The 18,636-nt window shown below is 37.7% G+C and overlaps 1 protein-coding gene and 1 pseudogene across 1 annotated transcript in view; one reads left to right on the top strand and one right to left on the bottom strand.

Moving 5' to 3' along the window:
- Positions 1-18,636, top strand: part of ATP6V0D2 (ATPase H+ transporting V0 subunit d2) — a 60,406-nt gene that overhangs the window by 23,711 nt on the left and 18,059 nt on the right. Inside the window, exon 3 of the mRNA XM_077163223.1 lies at positions 18,172-18,350. Within this exon, the coding sequence (XP_077019338.1) occupies positions 18,172-18,350 (179 nt within the window). The remainder of the gene's footprint in view (positions 1-18,171; positions 18,351-18,636) is intronic.
- LOC143685722 (thiamine pyrophosphokinase 1 pseudogene) lies at positions 7,520-8,074 on the bottom strand (annotated as a pseudogene).

Raw genomic sequence — 18,636 nt, forward strand, 5'->3', positions numbered from 1 at the left:
ATTTTCCAAAGACAAGAGGTAACCGCCCGTATAAATTCAGTGCATATCTTTCCAAGGTTTTTCTATCAAAACAAATTTCATATATAGCACGTGTTTAACTCAGACAAATACTGTGTTTTAGAAAAGTGAAGTCAGATGATGTGTATTGTCTGCAATTTTTTTTTTTACATAACCTATTAGGGAAATTTCCTACGTGAATACATATAGGTCTAATTTCATGCCACTGTGTGGGGTGTACCATAATGCATTGCATCATTATCCATTGACTAAGTTGTTTCATTTCTTTTTTGTTTTAAGTAATAATGTAACAAACATTTGCATCCATTTTTGCTTTCTACTGCCAGGATTTCTTTGGGATAAATTACTAGAAGTGAAATTGCTTTGTCAAAGGATGTGCAGGTTTTAGATTTTGGTAGAAATTACCAGCTTGCTCACACCAACAATGTATAAAAGTCTTCTTTCTCTCCTACCTCTCAGCTATATTAATTCCTTTCCTTGTTAGAGGAAATAAGATTCTCCAAAGCCTCCTATCACTGGTGTTTTGAATATAATAAAGATGAGATCCATCCACCAGTCTTCTTGACACTGCTCTTAACCTTATGAAGGGCAGGCTATGATAAACACACAGTCGTTTTTAACCTGGCGAGGAAGAAAAATATCTCCACTAATGTTTTCATAGGAGTTAGCAGAATATTCACATGCATGGCTTGGGAAAAGGTGACAATGAAGCAACTTCTCTAAAACTATTATAATCCTCCTGAATAGAAAATTAAAGGAAAATAAAGACTACACATCCATGACTCCTAAAAAGGGAGTTTATGGTAGGATACCAGAAAGCTATTATAGTTAATAAAATGGGTTAAAAAATGGTAAAAAAAAAAAAAAAAAATTATCTGTCAATAGCTACGTTTGAAATGAACACTTATACTGACTTACCTAGAAGCACATAGTTACTTAGTGGCGGAATTGGACCTGGAATCCAGGCTTTATTTCGTCTCAGGTAGGTAATAAATCTCTATGAATGAATGAGCTAACTATTCGCCCACGTTCACCAATGCTGCTGCCAATATATATAGAAGATTACATCCCAGGATAAGTTGAGAGAGAGAGTGAAAAAAGATTTTACTTCTAGCTGGAGACATTTAAAAAGCTTAATGAAAAATGTTATTTGAATACGGTCTTGAAGGATGGGAAGGATTTGAACTTCCAGCAATTGATAAGTGAAGGGAGGCATCATAATTCAAGAGAAAAGTAGGATCAAAGACAACAGATAGAAAGGGCCAAATCAGTTTGGAGAATTTTTAATCCAGACAGATGGGTTAGAAGAAGATTGCAGAGAATCTTAAATATTAGAGAAAAGAGTATTCTAAAGATTCCAGAGCTACCAGTGGATTGAGAAGTACATTAGTGATCAGCCTTCTTGTTCTCAAATAGGCTATTATATGCATTGCTGACTTCTGAATAATTTTTCAGCATTTTGTTTGGCGAGAAGGAAAACTGAGTGTGGCAGCAAAATTGCTTCAGAAATTATTTTAACTTTCACTTCCTCTGTTTTAAAACAGGGTAACTTAGGGGAAGTAAGAAATGTTACCACAAATGTCAAGTTTCAAGAGGAGGCAGGATGTTTATGTGAATATTTTAAATCTCAAACTATTTTACAAATCGGACAAAATGATAGTACTGCCACATTTTAGCATATGTTTAACTTTGGACTGACCAAACCCAGCGTAGGATAGAAATGTTTACAAATGTAACCAAGGAAAACTTTCATGTGAAAATAAATACATGGGAAAAAATATCTCATCCGCTTCTGACATGGCCCTTATCTTCTATGTCCATGTCACAAGGAACCGTGGGGCCTGTTAAGAGAAGATCAGCACACTGAGGAAAGCTAACTGAAGCTTTGAGGAAGTTACTTCTGAAAAGTATACCAAATGTATTTCACTTCCTTCCTTATGTCCATGTATAGTCACCTCTGAAAATGTATTTAATATTCCTGAGTCTTCCATATGTACAAGTGTGACCTAACTAATATATCACATAGTTCTGGTCACCAAAAACAGACTCACTGTCATTGATAACACACTTTTATATGTTGCAGATGAAAGGGTGCTGACCTTATCTCCTGGGCAGAAAGGAACTTGCAGTAAATCAAAGCCAGACATAAAGATGTGATTTCACAGACTCTTGAGATGCAGCCAAAACTTAGCTGCAATGCTTTTAAGTAATGAGTCTATTGTAACTACCAAGTTACTTACTTTTCAATCTGAGACTTGAAGTGCTACCATTTAACAAAGGGATTTAGGCCTTTTTATACGTAGGAGTGGTTACCATGTATAACAATCCTTTAGCAAGCATTGTTTAGAAATTAATGATTACATTCCACAGGAGGTAACAGTAAGGTTTTTGAAATTCAGATATCTCAAAGGAAACCTCATGTAAAATAACCATAGAAAGGGCGCTCCTAGGGTTATAACATTCAGAACAGGATGGTCACAGGTTTCATAAAATCTGTAAATCAGATTTGGGTAACAAATACTCCAACAGGTAACAATGTATGTGGTCTTATAGATATTCCCAGTCATTTAAATGACTGTGCCACTCAGCCTCTTGTCTACAAACCAAACCTGAGTTAATAAGCCCTTGTCTTCCTAGAGTGATATGTAAATTTAGAAAGGATTCAACAGCTAGAACTAAATGCAAACCTACAGAGATGAAGAAGTTTCAGGTTTCATAAGCATCTATGAAAAGTGCACTAAGATTATATAGCGTGCTATTTTCTGCTCCCTTTCCTGCAAAGTTCATTTATAGGAAAATATCTTTCTCTAAGAGTATGACTCTCCCCCTTTATTCCAAACTCTCTTCTAGTGCTGTTATGGCTATTACTAAGCCCAATGTCAACATTCAAAGTTGCATAAATATTTCCATGATATAGCTGAGGAAATGGTGCTCTTGTTAAACTGGTTTTTCAGTGGCAGAGCTGGGCATAGAATCTGGTTTATCCATTTCAAAGCCTGTGCTCTTCCTACTGTGACAACTAATTCATGGTTTACAAACTTTTCATTTTCACGATTTAATTTTCACAGTGACCTTGTGAAAACAAGATATTCTACACTATCCCCCTCAGCTTGTTGCTGAGCTTCTCGAAACAGATAGTCTTTATTCACTTTCTCACCTATTTACTCAACCCACTTCAGCCTTGTTTCCTACCCTGTGAGGTCAATAGAATCACTCTAACTGCTAAGTGCAATGGGTATTTTTACAGCCCTTTCATAACTCACCACGGTATTTACATCCGTTGACCTCCTTTGTCATCTGCATTCTGTAATAATTTTCTCTCTTTACTATTCTGGTCCCTCTTCATTCTTCCTCGCAAAGTTTCCTTCCTGATCCTTAAATGTTTTGGGGGGAATTCTCTATTTTAAAATATACACTTCTGAGTCAGCTTATTCACATTCATAAATGATTTGCTGTAATCGTTGTATACAATGAGATAAATTTGTTATATTCTAAAGCCAGAAGGAAGCCATTGGCAGACTTTTAGGAAAGAGAGTGACATGTTGGGATTTGTTTTGGTTTTTTGAAAAGAGAATGGGTTAGAGTAAGTTAAGACTAAAGATAGGAAGTTATGATGGTGATCAGGTAGAAAAGTCTGATGACATTTTTTTTAATGTATTTTTTAAGTTGTGAAATATAACATACATACAAAAAAGCAATAAATTTCCAAATACATTTTAATAAGTAGTTATACAACAGATTTTAGAGTTTGGTATGGGTTACAGTTCCACAATTTTTCATTTTTTCTTGTAGATGCTCCAAGACATTAGGGACCAAAAAAAATATCAGTACATTGATTCAGCAGTCATATTCATTTGTTAAATCCTTTCTTCTCTATTATACTCTTCCTTCTTTTTTCTTTTTTTTTGTGAAAAATGACATATATACAAAACAATAAATTTCAAACTACATTGCAACAATTAGTTGTAGAACGGATTTCAGAGTTTGGTATGGGTTACAATTCCACAATTTTAGGTTTTTATTTCTAGCTGCTCAAAGATAACTGGCAATTAAAAGAAATATCAGTATAATGATTCAGCACTCATACTCTTTTGTTAAACCCGACTTTCTCTTTATAACTCCACCATCATCTTTACTCTTTCTCAAAATCTGATGATTTTTATTGAAATTGTAAAAGTGAACTAAAACAGTGATTTGAGAGATAGCAAGAATGGGACTTGGTTGAAAATGGTAGGCAAGGAAGAGTCTGGAATGACTCTTAGTTTTTTCACTTAGATGATAAAGTAGGTCATGGTGGTGGTGACAAGATTGAGGATACAGAAGAAGGCAGCTTTCAGGTTTTGAGATGTGATTGAGGTGTCTTTGTAAAAATGAGATGGCCATATCCACAAAAAGGAAGTGAGAGAACATGAGTCCGAAGCTGGGGAAAGAGGTCTTGGCTAGACCTGAAGATGTGCAAGCAGTCAGCTTCTGCATGATAGAAGAGCGTATTTCTTCTAGGCCAGGGTGAGATCTTTGAAGTGGAACATTACCTGAGTGAAAACATTCAGTTGGAATCCTTGTGTAAGTGATCACACAAATTCCTCAGCTCTGTTAGCTGAGAAGACCTAAAGGAAATGATACCCCAATGATACTTAGTGTCCATATCTTGATCTCTAATACCATTCTCCAGAACAAACCAGGGTTGCTTAGAAAAATGCTGATTCTAGGACTGGGGCAGGAAATATAAAAGATGAACTTAGGACATTTTGTAGCCCAGAAAGTAAGGAAGTGCTACACACACACACACACACATTTACGGTATGTCACAGGAGCCAATTGAAAGAGCTCCCAATAGCCAAAGCTGGAATATTTGAACAAAATAAAATAGTATTGAACTGTAACAATAAAGTATAAAATAAATGTCCATGAGTCCATATTGATATAATTAATGATGAAATAAAATGGGGGAGAAGGCACAACTCTCTCATGAAGAAGTATCTACTTATGCAGGTACTTCACCCTGAAGGGGGAAGGGGGAAAGAATAGCTTTACAGTAGAGAAACACTACTCCAGCCAGGTGATCAAGGCCATAGCCAACAGTCATCATGTTAATGGCATGTACTTTTTTTTTTTAAGTTTTTGTTGAGAAATCTTTACATATATACAGTCCAACTATATTATACAGTCAATGGCCCACAACATCATCACATAGTTGTGTATTCTATCACGTGATCATTTTTAGAATATTTGCATCACTCCAGAAAAAGAAATAAAAAGAAAAAAAGACAAAAACTCATACATCCCATCCCCCTTACCCCTCGCTCTGATTGACCACTAGTATTTCAATCTACCCAACTTATTTTATCCCTTATCCTCCCCATTATTTATTTTTCTATCCATGTGTTTTTAGTCATCTCCCATACCCTGGATATAAGGAGCATCAGACACAAGGACACAGTCACACTGTAAAAGTTATATCTTTATACATTCATCTTCAAGAATCAAGGCTACTGAAACAGCTCAACAGTTTCAGGTACTTCCCTCCAGCCACTACAATACACTATAAACTAAAAAGGGATATTTGTATTATGCATAAGAATAACCTCCAGGCTAACCTCTTGATTCTGTTTGAAATCTTTCAGCCACTGAAATTTTATTTTGTCTCATTTCGTTCTTCCCTCTTTTGGTCAAGAAGCTTTCTCAATTCCATGATGCTAGGCCCTGGCTCATCCCAGGAGTCCTGTCCCTCATTGCCAGGGAGCTTTACCCCCCTGGGAGTCATGTCCCACATAGTGGGGAGGGCAGTGAGTTCACCTACTGAATTGGCTGAGAGAGAGAGGCCACATCTGAGCAACAAAAGAGGTTCTCTGGGGGTGACTCTTAGGTATAATTATAAGTAGGCTTAGCTTCTCCTTTGCAGGAATAAGTTTCATAGGGGTGAACCCCAAGATTGAGGGCTTGACCTATTGAATTAGTTGTCCCCACTGTTTGTGAGAATATCAGAAATTCTCCAAATCTGGAAGTTGAATATTTCATCCTTTCTCCCCAGTCCCCCAAAAGGACTTTGCAAATACTTTTTTATTCTCTACCCAAATTACTCTGGAATACACAAGGGCATCACACTAACCTATACAAACCAGCAAGATCTCACGCCCTGTTCAACATTCTGTGTGCTTATGGTGTTCAACTAAACTGACCATACAAGTTCAATTAGGTAATGCATTACCTAAAATATAAATTTTGCACCAAATAAACATCTCTCCCTGTGGTCTCACACAGAAGTTGAAGTTTTAAAGTATGGACCATATTATTCTTTACCTTGTATTCTGATTTACCTTAGTCCTAAACAGATCAACTTAATTCATATCATTTTAGAACGGTTTTGATTATTGACTCATTCTCTCTACTTGTTATTGATCTGTTGAGATTTCTGTTTCTTCTTGAGTTAGTAAGTTTCTAGGAATTTGTTCATTTCATCTAGGTTGTCTAATTTGCTGGTGTACAGTTTTTCATAATCTCATCTTATAATCATTTCATTTCTGTGGGGTTGGTAGTACTGCCCCCCATTTCATTTATTTTTGTTATTTGTATACTTTCTCTTTTTCTCTTGTTAGTCTAACTAGAAATTTGTCAATTACATTGATCTTTTCAGAGAACCACCTTTTGGTTTCATTAATTTTTTCTTTCTTGTTTTTCTTTCTTTGTTTCATTTATCTCTGTTCTAATCTTTATTATTCCCCTTCTCAGCTTACTGTGGGTGTGTGTGATTTTCTTTTTCCTAGTTCTTCTAGATATGAGAATAGGTTGCTGCTGCTGCTTCTTTTTATTATAAAATTTAGAGATATAAAACTTCCCCTGATTATTGCCTTCATTCCATCACATAAGTTTTGGTATACTGTGTTTTTTCTTCCTTTGTCTCAAGATGTTTCCTAATTAACCTTGTGATTTCTTTGACCCATTTGTTGTTTAAGAATGTGTTGCTCAATTTCCGTATATTGTGAATTTTCCAGTTCTCCCTGTATTATTAATTCTGTCTTCATTCTGTTGTGGTTGGAGAACATCCTTTGTATGATTTCAGTATTTTAAAATTTATTGATGTGGTGCAATGGTGGCTCAGTGGGAGAATTCTCACCCACCATGCTGGAGATCCAGGTTTGATTCCCAGAGACTGCCCATGCAAAAAAAAAAAAAATTAACTGAGACTTTTGACTTTTTTCATATCTAACATATGGCCTGTGTGTTCTTGAGAAGAACTCTGTGTACTTGAGAAAAGTTCTGCTATAGTTGGGTGAAGTGTCCTATATATACCTAAGTATATCTGGTTTTAAGTATTGTGGTAGATTGGGTTATATTTCCCAATTTAGATATGTTCTTAATCTTAATATCATTCCTGAGGGTTGGAACCCATTGTAATTGGGATCTCTTGAAGATGTCATCATACATTTTAGGGTGTATCCCAATGGAATGAATATGGGCCTTAATCCAAATGGATCTGGAGTCCTTCAAAGGCAGTAGAAATTCAGACACAGAGAAAGCCGTGAGGAGGAACTGGTTGCAGGAAGTCAACAAAACGGAGGTTCCACTTGAGGCCTGTTGTGGTAACATAACTACAAGGCTGCCCAACGGGGATAAGGCCACACCAGTCACCTTCCATTCCAGTGTTTATATGCAGCTTGTGCTTTCCTGGTTGGAGAAGGTAAATGAGAGATTTTTCTCGAATTATTATAATTGGCAAAGGAGTGATATCAGTCGCTTGAAACAGGGTATTCACAGATGTCATAATCTGGTCAAAACATCCACCAAGTTCTCCCAGTGTCACAATCAAATCAACTTCTAGGTCTTTTTCTTTTATCTTCTTTTGGAGCACTTGGAGGCACTTGGTAAAGTCAGTTTAGTTTTGATCAGGAGTTGAAATCAGTTCACAACCCTTAATACTGTAGAACTCTCTGACTTCAGGCCTAATAGAATCAAAACCTCCATTGATGAATTCAGGCAAAAAACTTTCCCGTTCTCCTTCTGTAATGTCATGTAAGTGGTTGGCACCTCCATTAGCACAGGCTTTGAAAAGAGCCATGGTAAGCAGGGGTTCCAATGGGGTAAAGACATGCTCCACATTGGAATATCTGCATGATGGCGGGTGGAGCCACCAGCGACTGGAGCGCACACTGGGAAGCAAGAGCAATCAATGACTCGACGCCCAGCTGGAAGGGACTCTCAGTGGTATGTACTCTTGATATGATGTGATGAAAACACTTCTGTGGCTTTCCTCCCAATAACCTTATATCTAAAATGAAATAAAAATAGACATGTATCCTAAAAAGTGCCTAACCATTCTCGAAATTATCAAGGTCATCAAACAAGGAAAGTCTGCCCCAGATAAGAGGTACCTGAGGAGACATGATGACTAAATGTAATGTGAAATCCTGGATGGGATCCTGAAACAGAAAAGGGCATTAGGCATAGACTAAGGAAATCTGAATAAAATATGGAATTTAATAATGTTTCAATATTGGGTCATTAATTATAGTTCATTAAAATGTACTAATGTAAGACACCAATAATAGGAGAAACTGGGTGCATGGTGTAAGGGAACTCTGTACTATCATCTCAGTTTTTCTGCAAGTCACATTGTTCTAAACACCTATTAAATTTTTAAAAATGGAACCCTTATTATCCTGAGTTAAACAACATTTAAGAAACAGAGGAAGAACAACAAAAGGTCCGACTGAAACTGACTGGTGTGGAAGATAAACTATAAGCGATTTGTTTATCACAGAACCCAAGCCAGGAGGAGGGTGCAATGAGAGTGTATTTATCACCCATCAGATACTACTGAATTTCTGAGCAGGTGTGATGGTTAAGTTCTGGTGTCAACTTGGCCAAATGATTATGCCCAGTTGTCTGGTCAGGCAAGCACTGGCCTGACCTTGCTGCAAGGATATTTTGTGGTTTGTTGATAAACCAGAAGGCTGCTGTGTTAAATCATCAGTTAGTTGATTGTATCTGTAGCTGATTACATCTGTGATCAACTAAGGTGCATCTCCCACAATGCGATAAGCCTGTCAGTTGCAGGCTTTTAAGGAAGAAGAGAGATTCTTGCACTGCTTCTTAGCTAGCAAACCTCTCCTGTGGAGTTCATCCAGACCCTTTATTGGAGCCACCAGCTTCACAGACTGCCCTGTGGATTTTGGCCACTTGCATTCCCATGTTTGCATGAGACATCTTTATAAACCTCTTACTTACAGATCTCTCTTGTAGGTTCTGTTTTTATAGAGAACCCTGATGAACACAGCAGGTCACACCTGAAAAGAACGCTACCTCTAGAGTGAAGCCTTCCTTATTTTTAGTACTTGAGAAGTACTGTTTGCCTCCTGCCTTCCTCCCCATGCGCCCTCCAGGGAATCCTTGAAATATTTCTTCTGACCAGAGCTGCCCTTCCTCAACCCATGTTTTAAAGGCCTGGATTTACCTCTATCTCTGCTCACTCCGATCAGTGCTCATGAGCACATCAGAATCCTAACTGCCCTCTTCATTAACTTAAAGACCATTTGGGGTTTTCTTTTAGGGCCAAATGACATTGTGGCCAGTGACTGTTAAGCACATTGTTTAGTGGCAGTGTTCCTTCTGCTCCCTTAGAATGATCATCAGCCTTTGATCATGTATCCCATTAATTAAGAAAATATCACAACATGTAAATATATTTAATTATAAATTATATATACACTTAATATCAATTTTTTAAAATTAGAAATTAAAACATATCCTAGTGAATAACTTTGAATACCTCTCGGACAGCAATCTTCAAGTAATGGTACATGAATCCCTAAGTATGCAGAACAGCTCCCAAGGATTATGTACACAGGAAACATTATAAGACAACCAATTTCCAGATCCTCAATGTCTGTATGTATCTGTTCTAAAACTACTTAAGAGTTCTTCAAGACAAGGCATCATGCTATTTCCCCCTTTTACCTTCCTTTTCATAACTGTCATTTTTCTACCTTATAAAAGATAGGCAAATGTCTTGTCCATTCTAAACCATTATATGATGCCTAGTCCTAAGGTGTAAAAACCTAGGCACTAACTAAAACCAAGGGATAGTTGAAATTCTGCTGTCTTGGAGGACCCTAAAGACTCAAAGATGGGGAGAAGATAGATTGACTAGGGAATTTGAGACCGAAGGAATGACATAGCAATGAGTTCCCAGTTTTTCTTATATCTCATATAACCTGAACTGGATATTAGAGATGCCTACAACCTAGAAATGGCAGCAGACGCAGACAAAGAGCTCTTCAAAATAAGACCATCTCTCTAGCCAAAGGATCAGGAAAGAGGTAGCCTAGCAAGACAGAAAAACCTTTAGATAATTACCACTCTATCACCACCAAATAAACACCCTGGGAAAAACTGAAACCTCACCCCTATCAGTAAAAGCTGAGTAGGGAGCATAAATTTCCCTTCTCACCTGGCTGTAAGGAGTCATTTCTCCCCCATCAACAGGGTTGTGTCAGAGGAGGCCAAGGGGGAAGCTGGGACTTTGCACCACCTGTCAGCATTAATGAATTCCAGAAAGCCAGCAGAAGGGGGAGGAAGCTGGAAATTTGTTCAAAGAAGTAATGGCTAAAAATGCCCCTAGTTTGGCAAAAACACAAATCTGATTCAAGAAGTTAGGTGAACCCCAAACAAGATAAAACAAAGATCAAGGTCAAGAAACATAAACTTCTTAAAGCTAATGACAAGGGAAAAAAACTTGAAAGCTATGAGAGAGAAAGGACACCTTACTTCTATGGGATGAGTGAATACAACTTGAATGACAGCATACTTCTTATCAGAAACCATGGAGGTCAAAAGGAAGTGGCACACCTTTTTCAAATGTTGAAAGAATTCTATATCCAGAAAGAATCTACTTTAGGAATGAAGGGGAAATCAAGGCATTATCAGATGAGGGAAAACAAAGAGAATTTTGTTCACTAACAGACTTACCTGAAATAATTGCCTAGCAAATCTTTTGAAATGGGAAGGAAATGAAAGGAGGAATCTTGAAATTACAGGAAAGAATAACATAGGAAAGTATGAGCAAATCAGCAGACTTCTTCCTCTTAAGTTTTCTAAATTGTATTTGTTAAAGCAAAAATTATAACATTGTTCTCAAGGTATGTAGTAAAAATGTTTGACAGTCATAAACACAAAGAGAAGGGGGCTTAAAGGGAGATAAGGTTGCTACGCTTCACTGAAATGGTACCCTGGAAAACAGTTTGGCAGTTTCTTAAATGAAACATATACTTCCCATACAACTCAGCAACTGTATTTCTGGGCATTTATCCCAGAGAAACTAAAACGTATGTTCACATAAAAATAGATACATGAATGTTCATAGCAGCTTTAATTATAATTGCTCAAAAAAACCCCACTAAATGTCCCTCACTAGGTGAGTGTTTAAACTGTGGTATATCAATATCCTGGAATACTACCCAGAAATAAAAAGGAGTAAACTATTTACACGCGATAGCTTTCATGTATTGGATGTATTCAAGAGCATTAAACTGAGTTAAAATAGCCAATCTCAAAAGGTTACATATTGTATGATTACAGTTACATATTATTCACAAAATGGCAAAACTATAAAGAGGGAGAACAGACTTGTGTTTGCCAGGGAATAGGGATGGTAGATGGGTGTGATATAAAGGGGGAATCTTTGGATGATGGAACAGTTCTGTATTTTGACTGTGGTAGTGTTTCCACAAAACTGCACATGTGATAAAATAACACAAAATCATACATACACATTGTACCAATGTCTTTTTCCTGATTTTAATATTTACTATAGCTATGTAAGGTATAATCCCTGGCAAAAACCGGGGGATGGGTACACAGAACTTCTGTTCTATTTTTGCAACTTCACATCAATCTATAATTATTTCAAAATAAATTTATGTTGTGCCCAAATAATAGCAATTATAGAGATGAAACAATTTATATTTAATTTTTATATGTTAGGTATGAAGAGAGGCATAAAAGACTCTTGAACATAAAAATATGAATGTGACATTAAGGTAAAGTTATATGAGAGAATTGGTATATGCGGTAGGTTGAATTATGTACCCCAGAAAAAATGTATCTTCTTGGTCTTAATCCACATTTCTGTGGGTGTGAACCCATTTGTAAATAAGCTCTTTGAAGATGTTACTGGTTCAAATGAGCACAAGCTGAATGAGAATAAGAATTGAAGTCCTTATAGCAAAATAGGATGCAGAAGAGAAGTCAACAGAACCTGAAAGAGAAAGAAGACATCACTGTGGGATGAGAAAGTCAGGGAACCCAAAGGGGTGTCAGCCATAGAGAATGCTACTGACTCTAGAAGCAAGCAAGCCCTAGACTTGTAAACCTTGAGCCGGTAAATTCCCATTGTTTAAGCCAGTCCACTATATGGTGATTATCTTAGCAGCCTGGGAACTAAGATAGTATGGAAATAAGTTTTCAAGAAAAAAAACAAGGAATGTATTATCCTTCCATGCATGTATTTTAAAATAAGGAATGGCTGTATCCCATCTCTAGTGTACTGCTATTTCTTTGGGAAACTTAAGAATGATTTAACAATATGATTTTAAATATTGGCATTCAGGCAGTCACAATACATCAGAAAATCATATTCTTTGCAGAATTTAGTGATACATTTTTTCCATGTCAACTTAGAATATGTGAGTGGCGTGTAGTTTTTAACAATTATTTCATGTAGTCCCAGGGCACAAATCTTCAAATTTAAGATTACTTACGATGTTCATACCGCACTTGGGAGAGCACTTCCCTACAGAGTCATTTTAGTAAATCCATGTCCCATCTCTGTTCCTGAGCCAATTGAAGCTTGACACTTTCCCTGTCAGTTTCCCATCATTGAGACTACTTTCTCATGTACATTCTGACCTGACTTCTTTTGCTCTAGTCTGCCAATAAGATTCTGTTTTTAGATTTTCTAGGAAATTACCAAAATCTCTGGTTCCCTCATGTTCTAGTTTGCTAGCTGCCGGAATGCAATATACCAGAAACGGAATGGCTTTTAAAAGGGGGAATTTAATGAGTTGCTAGTTTACAGTTCTAAGGCCGAAAAAATGTCCCAATTAAAATAAGTCTATAGAAATGTCCAATCTAAGGCATCCAGGAAAAGATACCTTGGTTCAAGAAGGCCGATGAAGTTCAGGGTTTCTCTCTCGGCTGGAAGGGCATATGGTGAAATCAGCTTCATCTGTTAACTTTCTCTCCTGGCTTCCTGTTTCATGAAGCTCCCCAGGGGCGTTTTCCGTCTTCATTTCCAAAGGTCACTGGCTCGTGGACTCTCTGCTTTGCATTGCTGCAGCATTCTCTGCTTTTTCCAAATCGTCCATTCTCCAAAATGTTTCCTCTTTTAGAGGACTCCAGTAAACCAATCACGACCCACCCAAATGGGTGGAGACATGTCATCACCAAATCCAGTTTAACAACCACTCTTGACTAAATCACATCATCCAGGGAGATGATCCAATCAGTTTCAAACATACAGTATTGAACAGGGATTATTCTACCTTTATGAAATGGGATTTTGGTTAAAACGTGGATTTTCTAGTGGGCATACTTCCTTTCAAACCAGCACACATCATATCCCCTTTTATAACTCTTGTGGTAAGTATCTTTTCAAAATATATACCTGGATGCCTCAATATGATTTTGGAAGGACCAAACAATGCTTATGTATGTTCCAGTCACAATCTGACTCAAGAATCCTGAAGGATTTGTAAAAGTCCTCCAGCTTTTTACTTATATTCACCTCACCCTCTTGGTAGCTGTGTATTCGGAAAAGACTCAGCCAACATCTTCCTAATTTATCACGAAACTGTTTTTCTCAGAAGAACTTTCTCTTTTTCTGTTTCATACCAGAGTCTTTAGTGAATGACAGTCATTCCTCAGCTAATGACACTGTATATAAAACCTTTTATCCATAGAGGAACAGTTCCTCTAGCCCACCAAATTACAACTTTATATTATTTGATCACTTAATTATTATATTGGTGTTATTATCCAGGATATATGTTTTAGTTACTCTCAAATCCTTAAAGAAATTAAAGAGCAAGATGCATAAGGAGTTTCAAGACCAAAAAGAAAATATTAAAGTATCAGTTGGCTTAAGCTATTGAATCTGACCCTAATGAAGAGCTAGAGCACTGACTTAGGGTCCCAACTCTGCCCCTTTCTAGCTGGGTGACCTTGGGAAGGTCTTCGCTCCTCTAAGCTTGGGTTTTGTTATATGTAAAGTGGTGATTATAGTAGTCCTTACTGCACTGGAATGTGAGGCTTTAGTGAGAATATGCATATGCTGCCTGGCACATAATAATCTCCAAAAGTTAGCATTTTTTAAATGGTATTACTACCTAATTGTTGAAATTAAGTAATCTACTCCATCACAGTTATAGGTGACTTCATGATTTTTACAGTTACCAATATCAGAGTTATATAATAAAATATTTATAAAGGTCTTAAAAAGAAGGTGCATGTCTAAACCATGAGTAGGAGAAAAACAACCTGACTGAATGGGCACTGCCTTAGTTTGCCAGGGCTGTAACAAATACCGCAGCCTAGTTGGCTTAAACAACGGGAATTTTTTGTCACACAGTTTGGGAGGTTAGAAGTCCAAAATCGAGGTATCAGCAGGCCATGCTTTCTCTGAAGTCTTGTCTCTGCAATCCGCAACACAGTCTCTGCCTCCTTTGCATGGAATTGTCTCCTGCTACCTCCTCACTCCTCCTCCTGTGTCCAAATTTTCTCAACTTTGAAGAACTCCACTCATGTTATATGAGGGCCCACGCTGATTCAGTTTAGCCTCATCTTTATAGGCTCTTCAAAAAACCTATTTACGAATGAGTTCCTGTCCACAGGACCAGGGGTTAGGACTTGAACCTATGTCTGTGGGAACATGAGTCAATCCAAATCACACACCAATTCTGTCTCTGTTACTATTTAAGAGCACAACTATCTATAACATGAGGGGATGGAGCTAGAGGAACACCCAGCTGTCTTTAATCTCAAAAACTACTCAGACAGCATCAGCAATTATTTCATTCCTAATCACCATCTGCATGACTCTGAAGGTCTATAAATATTATGGTCTAGAGAAAGTCAACTGTCTTCTAGACACATTATCCTCCTGCCACCCCATACAGACAATTATAATTATTTTCCTTGTGCAAATATATGGGGGGGGAAGAGAAGGAGAGGGTAGGAGGGGGAACCCCTCCCATGGGTCAAACCCTGTTCCTCCTTCATTTCCTGAGCAGCAATATGAGAACTGGTGTTATTGTCCCATTTTAGAAGCAAGGATGCTTAAATAATAGGGAAACAGGTTTGAATCCAATCTACAAAGCCCTCGCCCTTTGCAATATAGAACACAGTCTCCCTATTAGTAAAAAATAAAAATAAAAATACTCAGTGCACATGCATGCACACACACCTGTCAATAGGCAGAGGCTTCAGTACTATGTGTGGGCTAAAGTCCCACCATTGACATTGGTTGTCCATCAACATTGGTCTAAGAGTTCTTTAGCTGTTCATGTGCTTTTATAATACAGCAGTGCTTGGGGAGCAATTAAATGTCTGGAGCCTGCTAAAGATTATTAAGTGCTGGCAATTCCCTTCTCAGGTAATTGCTTCAAGCTATAAAGGGACAGCTAAATAAGTACTTCCATTTCAATATCATTTTCAAGAGAGAAAAAGGATTCTAAAATTCCATAGTGTCTAAATTTGGTGCTGCTCTTTGGGAGATGAAAAAACTTTATAGTCATGTGCTTTTTAAAAAGGTATAATTGCATGCTTCAAAAACTTCTTTCATTAGAATTTCCGCTGAGGTAAATTGTAGAAACTCCACAGTGAAGGAGATTCTTTCTTAGCCAGAAGTGAATTCTTGTACAGGATGTGTGTAACCCATGCAGAGACTCCAGTGACAAAGTTTCCAAGTGTCTAGGTTAATTTTTATACAGTGAAAGGTATAATTTTTCAAGCTTGACTTGTGGTGGTACTGTAGATTTCCTTTACTGTAAAACCTAGAGCATCTCCATTCATCTAGTGACTGTCCCTTCTCTCTTCTGGATCTGAAACCTCATCTTCTGCACTGTCTCTTTCCCCTTTGTTCTTAAATATGTTCACATCTCTCCCATCTTAAAAATGCAAACCAAATGTTGCTTTGGACCCCATGTTTCTATACAGTTCTTTCCCCCCTCCTTTAAAGTCAACCTGTATTTTTAAATTTTGTTTTGTTTTGTTTTTTGACCTATTTACTTCGTATTCAGTTTAAACATACAGTGATCAGGCTTCTGCCTGCCCTGATCCTACACTCCCTGACATTGCCTCTCTACATTCTCAGATGGCCCCTTGATTGCTGCATCACAGGCACTCTTCACTTTAGGTCTACCTCGACTTCCCTATTGGCTTTGGTGTTCTGGTCACTTCTTCCTAGAACTCCTGTGATGTCTCTCCCCTGGCTTTCCTTCTATCATCTGGTCATTCCTTCTCAGTCTCCTTCAAGGTCCTTAAATGTTGGGGTTCCTTAGACTGCCCTGGACATAGCTGTTTATACACACTCTAAGATACGATGCCAATCATTCCCAAGACTTCTGCTTCTGCCTTTAAACTACCTAACCCTCCACTCCCTCCCAAATGTCTCTGATGCACAGCTGTCTTTAGGATTCAGATTTTCGAGGCCTACTTGGCATCTCTTGGATAACCCATGTGCACCTTAAACTCATTCTGTCCAAGTCATCCGCCCCCACCACACCTGTTCTTCCTCCAATGCACCATATCCACCTAACTTAAACCCAGAAACCTAGGCATCATCCTTGACTACTAAACACAGCATAGTGTAAGAGTTAAGAGCAAGATTCTGGAAGTAGACCATCTGAGTTTGATTCTCAGCTCTCCTGTTTGTCAACTGTATCATCATGGGCTAGATTTTTATCCTCTCTAGACCTCATCTGTGAAAAAGAGATATGAATATCTGCCACACAGTGTTGATATCATGATTAAAATATATTGACTTTTGTAAAGCATCTTACTATATGTTTTTACCTTGTCACCTGTTTTAATCCATGTTCTACATAGATCATAACAGACTCCTCTGCTTAACACCATTTAGAGTCTTCCATTGTCCTTTGTGTCCACATTCCTTAAATTGTCTTTCTAGACCCTGTGTGCTCAGTTGGAGCCTGCCTCCAGTGCTCAGCTCTGGTCAGTAAAAACATACTTGAACAAGTCTTGTGCTCTCACCACAGAGCCTTTCACATGCTTTTTCCTCTGAAACACAAGCTAATTCCCAGCCCCTTTTACCTGGACAACTCCTGCTTATTCTTTAGTATTAGCTTGGATGTCACTTCCTTGGAAGTGTAATTCCTGAACTAATTAGTGTCCAGCTATTGGTCCCCACACCACTGTACAATTTCTATTGCACAGATAGGTGCTTCACTGTAATTTATTATAACTGATTCTTTGTCCAGTTCTTCTCTTAAATAGTATTATCTGTGAAAGGGATTATTTTCATTATTTTTTAGCTTATCAATCTCATTACTTTGACTGTCATGGGTGCTGAGCAAATGAGTAGACAAACACACACACAGAGAGAATCTTGGGAAGAGCTTATACTGAGTAAATAAGTCACAAGCAATCTGAATGAACTGAGCCTTGGGGATCTGTTAATATTTATATATATAGAAATATGGCTAGAACACTCACTATCTGGCCTCAGACAGAACACTTGATAGCATTAAATTTCATTGCAGAGTCAGATGGCCAGCTTTCAAGTTAGATGCAAGAATCTCCGGATCTGTATTTCTCAATGCTCCAACCCTACAGCACGTTCTGATAAAACCAAGCAATTTCATGGCTTCAGCCCCATCTCAACCACATTTGACAATTACTGTGTAGGATCCATCTACTGCCTATTCTCAATAGCCGATTTTATTTGGCTCTTATTAATCACTATTAAGTGAATGTTTTTAAACTATGACGTCTCCCAAACCCCAAAGTTTAAAGTAAAAAGAGACTAGTATATTTCCTCAATGAAAGAATGTGTGCCTGAACTGTTGATATTCTTCACTTGTAGGAAGGTTCATATTCTCAATGCAATTATTTCTCTAACAGTTGTGATTTCTAAACCAGGTGCAGTTACATGATAGACAATGTGATTCTACTGATGAATGGTGCATTGCAAAAAAAATCTGTGAAAGAAATTTTGGTGAAGTGCCACCCATTGGGCAGTTTCACGGAAATGGAAGCAGTCAACATTGCAGAGACACCCTCAGAGCTCTTCAATGCCATTCTGGTGGAAACACCATTAGGTATGACTGTGCTAGCAATTCTATAGCTGCCTGTGTGTACAAAAGTCATCAGAAAATACACTTTCAATTTGTTGTGAATATAGCATCATACCTATTCCTAGATGTGGAAAAGACATTATGACATCATCTGGTTCATTCTACTCATCTTCCCAATCGAGTCTAAAGAAGCTTGCATGGGCTCAAATATGAGCCATTTGTAGCAGCAAAGTCACTGAGATTCATCTCCCAACCTCCAAACCTTTGTACTTGTACTTTGCCATGCCAAACAAAAGAAGTTCTAATGTGT

This window comes from Tamandua tetradactyla, chromosome 6 (assembly GCF_023851605.1).
Source record: "Tamandua tetradactyla isolate mTamTet1 chromosome 6, mTamTet1.pri, whole genome shotgun sequence".
Classification (NCBI taxonomy): Eukaryota; Metazoa; Chordata; class Mammalia; order Pilosa; family Myrmecophagidae; genus Tamandua; species Tamandua tetradactyla.